The sequence below is a fragment of the Pongo abelii genome, chromosome 2 (genome assembly GCF_028885655.2).
Source record: "Pongo abelii isolate AG06213 chromosome 2, NHGRI_mPonAbe1-v2.0_pri, whole genome shotgun sequence".
In the NCBI taxonomy this organism is placed as follows: domain Eukaryota; kingdom Metazoa; phylum Chordata; class Mammalia; order Primates; family Hominidae; genus Pongo; species Pongo abelii.
This window is the reverse complement of record NC_085928.1, coordinates 69,708,988-69,721,104: the sequence shown is the minus strand read 5'-3', so window position 1 is coordinate 69,721,104 and position 12,117 is coordinate 69,708,988. Positions and strand designations below refer to the sequence as shown.

General features: G+C 46.6%; 1 protein-coding gene across 3 annotated transcripts in view; it reads right to left on the bottom strand.

Moving 5' to 3' along the window:
- The window catches only part of SRGAP3 (SLIT-ROBO Rho GTPase activating protein 3), a 271,705-nt gene that overhangs the window by 85,463 nt on the left and 174,125 nt on the right, over positions 1 to 12,117 (bottom strand). For all 3 annotated transcript variants that reach the window (XM_002813479.5, XM_002813478.5, XM_054551851.2), the window contains exon 5: positions 1,087 to 1,272. In XM_002813479.5, the coding sequence (XP_002813525.1) occupies positions 1,087 to 1,272 (186 nt within the window). The remainder of the gene's footprint in view (positions 1 to 1,086; positions 1,273 to 12,117) is intronic.

Sequence of the window (12,117 nt, the reverse complement as noted above, 5' to 3'; positions counted from 1 at the left end):
GATGGGGTTCCACCATGTTGCCCAACCTGGTCTTGAACTCCTGGGCTCAAACAATCTGCCCACCTCGGCCTCCCAAAGTGTTAGGATTACAGGCGTGAACCACCATGCCTGGCCCAGACAATCTTTTCATGTACTTATTGGCCACTCGTACATGTTTTTTTAAGAGCAACATCTATTCAAATTCTTTGCCTTTTTTTTTTTTTTCATAAATAGATATGGAATTTTGCCATTTTACCCAGGCTGGTCTCAAACTCCTGGGCTCAAACGATCCTCCCGCCTTGGCCTCCCAAAGCGCTGATATTACAGGCATAAGTCACCATGGCCAGCCCTACAGCACTGTTTTTAACTAAATCTGGATAGGGTTTCACAATTCTCAGCCCAGTGCTCTGGGCAATTGATCAGAGTTGACATGAGAGATGAGACGAATTTGCCACTCCTGTCAGATTTGAAAACTGCAGCTCAGAGAGGTGTTGTAAACGTGGCATTTTCAAAACCCAGCCCATTTGACTCCAAAGCTAGAATTCCTTCCACCACACCGTACTAAAGGACTTTTCCAGAATCAATACACAGGGATTCTAACTCTCTCATCTTTGAATTGGCAATGGCAATTTTGGAATGAGCCCTTCACCAGGTTTCCAGGTGCTGGTGTCTCTTGTTGAGACACATTCAGTAATCAGTTCCCACCTCACCCCCAGCCCCTACCTTTGGCCATCAAATTGGCCTCTGGAACAAGCCCCTGCTCCCGCTAATGCCTTGTGACTCCAGCTCATCTGAGAAGGTGCTTGCTGGGTGTGAATCTCATCACAGTTCAGCTTTCTTGTGAGTTGAGCACCTCGTCTGCCTGCTGACCTTAGCACTAAGCCAAGCCTAACCAGTGCTAGCATGGGCATGTCCGGCCCTGCTTCCACTAGAACGCCAATCTCCAAAAGAGGAGATGCTGGCTACATTGTCCCATTCCCCCCTACCCACCACCACCCCATTGGGATGCAGGGGAATAAGGGGGAAGGCTAAGGCTGTCTGCCAAGAGCATGGCCCTCCCCTTTGTGCCCTGTCCCCAATCGCTCCCAGACCAGGGCCTCCACTTGCCTTCTCCTTCATCTTCTCAATCTTCTTCACAGAGCTGCGGCGCTGGGGCCGGTCCTCGTGCCGGAGCAGGTTCATGCTGAGGTCTCCTGACTTATTGAACTGCTTCTCCTCCTGCTTCTCAGCCTCCTTCAGCTTGCTTTCTGCACTGATGCTCTCTGCATGGTACATGTGGTAGGTTTTCATGACCTGGGGGCGCACAAGTAGGGGAAATCAGCAGCCAGCTATGGCCCAGCACAGCCCTCCCTGTTACTCCTGGCTCCATACCAAGTTCTACGCTCTAGTTGGCCGCTGCCCTGGTCCCACAACATGCTCTGGGTACCTGCCTTCCTTTACTTTCGCACAGACTCTCTGAGGACTGGATATGATGATGATAGTCATTACCATCACCATCATCATCAACAACTAGTTAAGCCCTAACTTAGTTAAGCCGTAACTAAGAGCCAGGCATGGGCTAGTAAAGAGGAAATTAAAAAATAATAATAATAAATAAATAAATAAGGAGGAAATTTAAAAGGGTAACCATAGCTCCAAGCATCTGGGAACTGTCAAAGGTGACAAGGCAAGCCTGGCCCTTGCTCAGCTGTCCTCTGTAGCCCTGCCAGCCGTGACTGTGGCATCGCTCCCTCTCCTCCCAGTGCCGCGGGGAAAGCCCCTCCTCCCATATCCATGAGAATTGAATGGGGAACATCCTTCTTACACACAAATCATTTTCTCAGCTGTTTCCTGAAGTACAACGGGCTGCAAATGGCTCCGTACCCAAAATGAGTAATATTAAGTAACCCAATAGATATTCTATGCTCCCTGGAATAAATTCATCCTTGCCTATAAAAACAATTCCTATAAAGCAAATTGCACTTTGCTACTCTACTTCCATAATAAAAAAATGGATATTGTTATTACAGGAGACATTTCTGAGCCAGAAGAAATTCTAGACATCATCTAATCCAATGGCCTTCTAGTTTGACAAACAGGGAAACTGAGGCTCAGAGGTGCAAAGTATCAGTGCAGAGACACCAGACTTTACATCCATGTAGCCAGGACCACAAGCAAAATATAGAACTTCCACTGCACCAGAAAGATCCCTCGTGCCCCTTTGCAGCCAATCCCTGACCCCACCCCAGCCCCAATCATAGATTTGCCTTCTGTCACTGTAGATTGGTTTTGTGTGTTCTAGAATCCAGTTCCATGGAATCATACAATATAAACTCCTTTGGGTCAGCCCTCTTTTCATTCAGCATAACTTTTCTGAGATTCACTGATGATGCCGTACATACCAGAACTTCTTTTTTATGGCTAAGTATTCCATTGTATGGCTATGCCACAATCTGTTTACTTAGTGATATGTCCACAGCTACTTGAGGTGTTTATAGTTTTTAGCTATTTTGAATAAAGCTGCTACGAATGCTTATGTACATTTCTTTGTGTGGACATGTATTTTCATTTTCCTTAGGTAAATACCCAGGGGTGGGATGGAGGGTCATATGGTAAATATATATTTAATCATATTGGAAATCTGGTCTCTCACTTTTAATCCACTACTTTTTCTACCAGATCACCCTAGATTGTCTGTATCATTTTTTCATAAATAGAGATGGGGTTTTGCCATGTTGTCCAAGCTGGTCTCGAACTCCTGGGCTCAAGTGATCCTCCCGCCTCAGCCTCCCAAAGTGCTGGTATTACAAGTGTGAACCACCACACCCAGCCCTTAATGAATTTTTTAAATTCATTACATTTTCCGAGCAGGCATAAATACTTTCAGTAGTCTGAACACTGGCTGGGCTGCTCCACACCATCAGCATTTTTACTGATCCCCAACTAGAAATATACTTTTCTTTTGCAATGCCAAGTGTATGATCATCTTTCTATGCTAAGAAACAAAGAAACTTCTGGAATCCATGGCTCCTGGGCCTTGTTCATTCTCTTCTGTGGCTTGGATTACTGTAACAGCTAACAGAGAGCAAAGACTTCCCTCCGGGAATGAAATGTGCTCCTACCTAACCAAGCCCTGTAAGTCGGAGAACTCAGAATGAATTCCTGGCCAACCCTAAAATCTTATTCCTTGTCATTTGAAGTGCTGTGAAGTGAGTTTATTAGAATGAGGAATTCTGTGACATTTTTTTTTCTTTTTGAGACAGAGTTTCACTCTTGTTGCCCAGGCTGGAGTGCAGCAGCATCATCTCAGCTCACTGCAACCTCCACCTCCTGGGTTCAAGCGATTCTCCTGCCTCAGCCTCCTGAGTAGCTGAGATTACAGGCACCCACCACAATGCCCGGCTAATTTTTATATTTTAGTAGAGATGGGGTTTCAACATGTTGGTCAATCTGGTCTTGATCTCCTGACCTCAGGTGATCCTCCCGCTTTGACCTCCCAAAGTGCTAAGATTACAGGCGTGAGCCACCGCACCCAGGCTCTGTGACTTTTATCATTAAATCACAGCATTGATTCATTGTTCAGAAAGTTCCCTTTGCCACTGGCCAGGAGTCAATGTGGCAACATATATTGTAGATCATGGAAGGTAAGAATATGGACAAGTGTCTGGGCTAAATCCTGATGCTCCCACTCCTCAGCTGTGTGACCTTGGACAAGTCACACAACCTCTCTGACCTCTGCTTCTTCATCTGTAAAACAGAGATAATAATAGCATTTACTTCCTAGGCTTGTTGTGAGCACTAAATGAGTTAATTTCTGTAAAGTGCTGAGAACAATACCTTCCACATAGTAAGAGCCATGGAAGTATCTATCAGATGCTACCACCACCACCATCATCATCATTATTATCCCTGATTTGGGCTCAGGGTTTAAGAACCTTAAACATGCTCACTTGGAAATGCTTACAAGCTCTGGAGAACATTAACTAATGTAAAAAACATATATTTGTATGCCATGTTTCTCCCTTCTACCTTCATCCTAAAAATCTCCCAAACTTGTAAAACAATACATGGATTTAAAATGCAGTCAACTTTTCTTCATGGTTCTTGGTGGAAAGATTGCTTCTCTGCATTCCATCCATTTTTGCTCATTTGCAATCTCCCTAAGACTCCAAAAAACCCCCTTCTTGCTGATTTCATCCTCTCTGTATGCCAGTTCCACCAAGATCAAATCCAAATAACTCAATGGACCAGAAAATGTGCCATATTGATGCGTTCTCGACATCTAGTGGCCAAAAGGGGTGACTGCAGACTTGCAGATAATCAAAGCAGGTGCCTATTTTGATGATCTTCATACGTTGGTTAAAAGGACACTGGGGCCTGTCAGGGGAGGCGGTGGGAGGGAGAGCATCAGGATAAATAGCTAATGCATGTGGGGCTTAATACCCAGGTGATGGGCCGATAGGTGCAGCAAACCACGATGGCACACGTTTACCTATGTAACAAACCTGCGTGTCCTGCACATGTATCCTGGAACTTAAAATAAAAATAAAATGAGTCCAGTGAGTTATTTGGATATGGTCTTGGTGGAACTGGCATACAGAGATGATGAAATCAGCAAGAAGGGGGTTTCTAGGAGTTTTAGTGAAATTACAAATTAGCAAAAATGTATAGAATGCAAAGAAGAAATAAAATAAAATAGGTGTGGCTAAAGTGTGAGAACACCTGCTGCGGCTGTCTCCAGGACCCCACCTTCCCCCTTCTCAACATGTCCCTCCACATCCACAGACAACCCTGGGTTCTTTGCCTCACCACCATATTGCTGGTGTTTTTCATGTCTGGATCCTATCCCTGTCTGTGTTCAATGATTCCTGCTACATCTCCTTTTTCTATTTTGGCTTCTGAGTCTGCTTGCCTCGCCACGAATCTGTCATCTGTGCTGTGTAGTTCAGGGGAAAAGAGAGCCTTTCTATTTACAGCTAGATCTTCCTGTCCAATCACCATGCATCCATCCACTCACTCAAGGTCAACAGCCCAGCTGGGTGTTCTCAATTCCCACATATCCTTTGCCTAGTTTTCTTTTTTTATTTTCTCTCCCTTTACATCATTTTCTACTCTTCTTGAGCCACAGAGTACTCTTCCTGCCCTCCGACAGGCCAAACTTCCCAGGACAGCCTCTAAACTTCATTCCAAAAATCCCATGCTTGGAGAAGACAACCCAAGTACCCTGGGGCCAAACTCCCTGTGATCTACTCGATTCCTGATTCCAAGAATAACAGTGAACTCCACTGCCGAGGGTGACTTATGACAGACAGCTGCCACCAAAGAGTTCACCTGGAGGTTTCTCCAAAATGATTCTATTTGTACCCAGAATCCTCTAGATGTTTCTTTTATTTAATTACCTGATACATGGGCTTCAGCATGAATGGTCCTTAGCTCAATAGACTAGAACAGTTAGCTCAATATTGCTAGTCCAGGATGCATTAAGTAATATTTAACCTTATCTATTACTTCAAAGTTTGCAAACCTCTTTCTAGGAGCCCTTCTAGTAAAGGAGCATTTCAATGAGTCCTTTCCCTAATCCCGGGAGGCAGTGTGATGACAGTAACAACAATGATAGCAGCTAGCATCTATTGAGCACTTACTACTTGCCAGGCCTTGCTTTATGCACTTTACCTATATTAACTCATTTATTTCTCACAAAAACCCTATGAGATAGGCATCCTATGATCCCTGCTTTACAGGTGAGAAAACCATGGCCCAGAATAGGTCAGTAAGTTTCTCTAAGTGAAAAGCTGGTAAGTGGAGTCAGGGTTCAAAGCCAAGGTGGCTGACCCCAGAGCCTGGGCCTACTGAACACATGGTTGTTTTGCTTTCCCTGTACCCCTTTCTCAACTGTAAAACAGGGGTGAAAGGCTCCTCCAGCCCACTGGAATTCGGGAGACTTGGTTTTGAGACTCAGCCTTCCCACTACTTGCTGGGTGGCTGTGGAGCGCTGTGTCCTCTCCGTGCCCGCCTGGTGAAGATCAGAAGGGGGTAGATGGGGAAAGTGCTGTCAACTGCAAATTATCAAGTGACCAACTGCCAGCAGCAGTGTGCCCAGGGCTGGGAAGGGGCAGAGGTGGGTGCAGGAGTTCAGCTGAGGCCAAGTTCCTGAACTGGGGATGTCTGAAGGGCCCCTCAGAGGTACCCATCCGCTTGATGCCAGGTAAGGGATTCACTTTCCAGCCCTCCAGACCCTATTCAGGGAGTCTAGGGAAGAACCTCGTAGGGACGTGTCAGTTAAGAGCACTGTTCTTGGACCAAGTTCAGTTGCATGTGTTCTCAGAATAAAAGGTCCTCCATAAATCTTGGTGTCCTAGCCACTCACTTAAGGAAATGGAGGCTCAACAATAGCAAGAGCGGGCCGGGCGCGGTGGCTCACGCCTGTAATCCCAGCACTTTGGGAGGCCAAGACCGGCGGATCACAAGATCAGGAATTTGAGACCATCCTGGCCAACATAGTGAAACCCTGTCTCTACTAAAAATACAAAAATTAGTACAGGTGGTGGGCCCCTGTACTCCTAGCTACTCAGGAGGCTGAGGCAGGAGAATCGCTTGAACCCAGGAGGCAGAGGTTGCAGTGAGCCGAGATTGTGCCACTGCACTCCAGCCTGGGCGACAGAGCGAGACTCCATCTCAAAAAAAAGAAAGAAAGAAAAGAAATAGCAAGAGTGCTGTCCAATGTCACACAAAAAGCCAGGCAGAGCTGGGACTGCAGGCCAGATCTGTTGACCACTAAGCATTGCCTCTTCTGGTAATCACACTGCCTTTTGCTTTGCACACATTGCCTTTTGCCTCTTCCCTGATCCTCAGATTCTGAAAACAGCAAAGTGTTAACTGCACCATCTTTCGGCCCCTCATTTAAATGCAAAAGAAGGCAAACAGAACCTGGAAGTTGACAGCATCCATAAAGGGACACCTGAAGCAGGATAAAGATCAGTTGTTAGAAAACAGCTTCTCAATGATGCAGTCCCTGTGTGCTTCCTCCACCCTGCAGACAGGGCTGTCCCTGGGCACAGTGGCTCTCTGCTTCCAGCATTTGTGTATGGGTGAAACCCTAGGCCAGTGCCTGACTAAGATCTCCTTGAAGGAAAAGAGAAGCAAAGTCCTGAGGCCAGGGTCTTATTCATGATAGTATTCTCTGTACCAGAGCAGAGCCTGGTACCCAGCAAGTATCAATACATATTTGCATGAATGTATGACTGGCTGGGCTGGCTGGATCAACAGATCAAAAGATCAGTGGATCAATGAATATGGCTGAATGGATGGGTAGATGGATGGATGGACAGAAGAAAAGATGGGTGGGTGGGTGGATAAATGCAGGGATGGGTAGATAGATGGGAGAGTGGATGAAAGGGAGAAAGGAAGAGAAGAAGGCAGGGAGGGAGGGTAAAATGAGGGAGGTACAGTTCTATTGCCTTTGTTCTGCTGAGCATACTTGGAAGTAGGGAGATTGCTGTACCATCAATCATTAAATATTTATTGAGCAGTTCATTACGTGCCAAGTACTATGCTAGGCAATACTACAGTGTGGAAGACATGCAGGTCGCCGCCCTCATAGGATCCAAACTGTAGCAGAGATACAGGCAATTATACAAGTGATGATCACATGGTGTGATAAGTACAATGATGAAGGAAGTACTAGGCACTATAGGAAGGCTTCCTGGAGGAAGTGACATCTAAACTGAACATTGCAGGAAGAGTAGCTGTTAGCTGGGTGAGCAGGGCTTGGGGTGGGGGTGGAGTGTCCCAGACAAAGGGAGCAGAGTGAGCATTAGCCCAGGGGAGCAGGAGGCAAACAGGACTGAGGAGCAGCTGATAGGTGGAGGAACATCAGGTATGTCAGGTATGAACATCAGGAGCACCAGCCAATGGAACCACTTCCTCATTCTCCCCCAGGGACTCTCCCTCAGTGGACATCTGTTGTTTTTCTCTGCCCAGACTCATCCAGTCTTCCTTCTTTGGGAACAGCCCCCTAATTTTATTTTGAGGAAATCCCCCAAATTCCCCTCCACTATTCTCAGTACATGTGGTTCATGGGAATTTGATATCACCCCGGAATCCTGGGGTGGGCACGAGACCCCGGCCTGGCCAATCCATAAACTTATGTTCATCTGGCCACAGGAAGCTCAGCTAGGCCAATTAGATGCTACCCTAGGGCTTCACTGGAAACACTGGGAAGGGAGTGTTTTCTTTCCACTGGAGGGTGGGGAGAGGCTAATGGGAGGAGAATTTGTAGTGTTAGGGACCATTTTTGTCACCACATGGGAGAAGCCTGCCAGATCATGAAGTCCACGCAGAGAAAAACAAACCAGAAGGGGGAGAGAGACTGATTCCCAAAGGTGGATAAATGGACGGACGGACGGACAGATGGATGGATGGATGGATGGATGGATGGATGGATGGATGGATGGATGCATTGGAAAGAGTGGGGAAGGAAGGTAGGAAGAGAAGGAAGGAGGGAAAAGGGTAAAATGGGGGAGGCATAGTTCTACTGCCTTTGATCTAGTGAGTATATTGGTGGGGAGAACAGCTACACCTTCAATTATCAAATATTTATTTATGTGTCAGGTACTATATCAAATGCACTACAGTCAAAACATAGTATAGAAGACAGATGGGGTCTCTGGCCTCACAGAGTACATGCCATACTGGTGAGACAGACAAATCAGTGTGTGAGCCCCTGGATCCAGCTAGACCTGAGCTACATGGTCATGTGATTCAATACAGTGTCATTTTTATCTAAGCCAGTTTGCACCGGATTCCAGTCCCTTGCCACTAAATGAATCCCAAAAGGCAGACTTACTTCCCTTTCAGCCTCCCCAACTACTTGTATCATTCCTGATCCCAACCGGCCAGGCTCAGTGCAGTGACTCAGGAGCAGTACTGACTGGGCAGAGATCCCTCCAGCATCCCGGGTGCTGCTTCCCACCGCTCTAAGTGCTGCTCCTTCTGCCCCTCTCTGCACCCAGGAACTGTCCACTGTCAATCAGATACCATCTCTTCTCTGGCACCTTCCTGATGCTCAGTAGATTTCATCACTCCCTCTTCCATGTTCCCTCACACTGTCGTATCCCCACTAAGACACCTGTCATAGTGTGCAGCCACATCTCATGGTCTGGATATGCTGATGATCGATACATGTATTCTTAGTGAATGGGTGCCTGGGAAGGACAGCAGAAAGAGAAGGGAAAGTTACTTAGAGGGAAACCTCTTCCATTCTGCTTAGGACCAGTTCCATCCCTGGATGACACTGTGCATACACCCTGGCTGGCAGGCTGCCACAGCCCCGCAGAGCTGCCCTGCCCTGAGTCTGATCCAGGACCCTGGTCTCCCTTCCAGGGCACAGCGGCATGAAGATCAATGACTGGCAGGAGCCTCAGCATTCCTCAAACTCCACACCTTCATTCCACAGACGGGGGAAACTGAGTGCCAGAGCCCCACTATCTGGCACTGGATCAGTGTTTCCACTTGTGTTAGCAAGGTGACTTTCGGTGTCATGGGAAGGAAACACTGCCAAACTGGACACTAGTAACAAAGCAACCGAGGTGATATGGGGAAGGAGGAAGAGTCAGGAGATATGCTTCTCTCTGTGTACCTTCTTGCATTGTTTAATGTACTGTTATTAACCCCTTTCAGCTCTCTGAGGATCCTTCTGATTACATCAGGAGGAAAAACCAGTCGGTGCCCACACATTTTCAAAGCTTCTCGCCTGCTGCTCTGGCAGGCACAAGCTTGAATGCACAACACTGCTTGATTTTCACTTAACTAACAGAACGCTTCTATTTATACCAAACTGTGTTTCATCTGCTAATGTGAACTATCATTTCCTTCCACAATAAATGCAAGTTCGTAGTTTATTTTTTAACTTTAAATTTTAATTTTTTTAAGATGGGGTCTTACTCTGTCCCCCAGGCTGGAGTGCAGTGGTGCAATCACAGCTCACTGCAGTCTTCACTTCCCAAGCTCAGGTAATCCTCCCACCTCAGCCTCCCGGGTAGCTGGGACTATAGGTACCCGCTAACATCCTCACTAATTTTTTGTATTTTTTGTAGAGACAGGGTTTTGCCACGTTGCCCAGGCTGGTCTCGAACTCCTAGGCTCAAGGGATCTGCCTGACTTGGCCTCCCAAAGTGCTGGGATTACAGGCGTTAGCCAAGCCCAGCCCAGATAAGTAGTTTCTATATAGTCATATAAATAGTTTAACGTATTTATATCACTAGTGTAGGGGAGTGCTTAAGCACTCGGAGTCTGGAGCAGGTTCTGCTGTTTCCCCTCTGGGCAACCCTGAGCTGGCCACCTGGGCTCTCTGTGCCTCAGATTTCTCATCCCTAAGATGGGCGTGGTCATAATGCCACCTACCTCAAAGGGTTATGATGAGGATGAAATGGATCAGTACATGTAAAGCATTTAGACCAGCCCCTGGCCTTCAATAAGCACTGTACATGATTGGAGGCTCTAGTTATTCTTGAGATGAAACAATCTCCAAAATATACCTACAAACACAAAGCAAGATGCAGAATAGTAAGTACAGTTGTCACCACTTGCATAAAACAGGAATGTGTGGGATATGCCCAAACGTGTGTGCTGATTGATGGATAAGAGATCTCTGGAAGGAGACATGGCTAACTGGACACTAATAACCTAGTAACTGAGGTTATACGGGGACGGAGAAAGAGTCAGGAGACACGCTTCTTCCTGTGTACCTTCTTTTATTGTTTAATTACTGTCTTTATTTTTTTTAACCAAGTGTATGTATCTTCTATTTCTAAATTTAAATATTAAACAATTTTTTTAAAGGAAAGTCGTCCAGTTCAAGTATGGAGCCAGCATCACAGAGAGCAGGCCTGGAGGATGGGAAATGGAGGAGGTGGCTGCACGTTTTCCAGCAAAACATTCTTAGGGCTCTGGCTGGCCCAGTGGAGATGGGGAATGGAAAAGAAAGATTCCAAACTATGTAGGAAAAATATTTATGCCTCATTCTTTCATAAAAGACACAATGACTCAGGACTCAGGTTTGCCAGGCACTGGGCTATGACAATCACTCTCCCCAGAATAATCCAGACAAATGAACTGGCAGCAGCCCCGTGTTCCAGGGAGGGACTGGGCTCAGAGGGTTTGTGTGGCAGGGCCTTCAAGTTAGGCCCAGCTGACTCTAAAACCTGTGCTCTTCCAGCACACGGGGCTGCTTTCCACTAATTAACTAACACTGGGGGAGCTTAAAAAGGGAGGGGAGGTCAACTTAAAGAAAAATATTCAGTAAATGACAGAGGGCCCAAAGATAGGATAAAGCTGTGGGGCTGTATCTGAATGTCATTCTAGAAAGACACGCAGTGAGCCCAGGGTGGAGCTGGGACCAGAACTCAGGCTCCTGGGCTCCCAGTCTCAGCTCTCTCCACCACCCCCATCTCTGAGGGCAGTCACGAGGAGGGAGACACCTTTGCCAAGATTTGCCTGTTGGCCCAGAGTTGATGTCATATCCCTGAGCCCATACACAATCAATCAAGGCTTGAAGAAGTAGAAGGTAGAATGATTCATGGCTCCAGTTAGGGTCTACCTGTGACCAGCTGCTGCCGGGTATGAATGGACACTCCTCAGGCCCTCCCCACATGGCAAAGAACAAAGTCACTGGGCCTCTCCTGCAGCCCTGGCTTGGAAGGCCGGCCCACAGTTTGGAGTAGAGCTGCTGAACACAGAGGAAGAGATAGATGGGGGGACACTGGACATTCACTAGTTACTGACACACATGCATTTCACAATATAGAGATATACTGAAAATCTGAACACACTTTTAGCCGAACAGTGAAAACACAGTGGGGCTTCTAGTTTGTGAGTTGTTTTGTTTTGATTTGCCTCTTCTAGAAGGATTTGCCGTACTGGTCCACATTCTTTACCTCTGCCCTTTTTTTCTCCCAGGCCAATACATGAACAAGAACTATATTGTGTTGGGCTGATGGGAGTTCGAGGGAAAAGAAGTGGAGTGGGATATATGTGTGTGCATGCTTGCATATATGTGTATGTACATACAAGCATGTGAATGTGCATATGTGCTAGTGTGTGGTACATGTCAAACTGCACATGCATGTATGCAAGTGTGTGTGTGCACACATGTGCATAAAC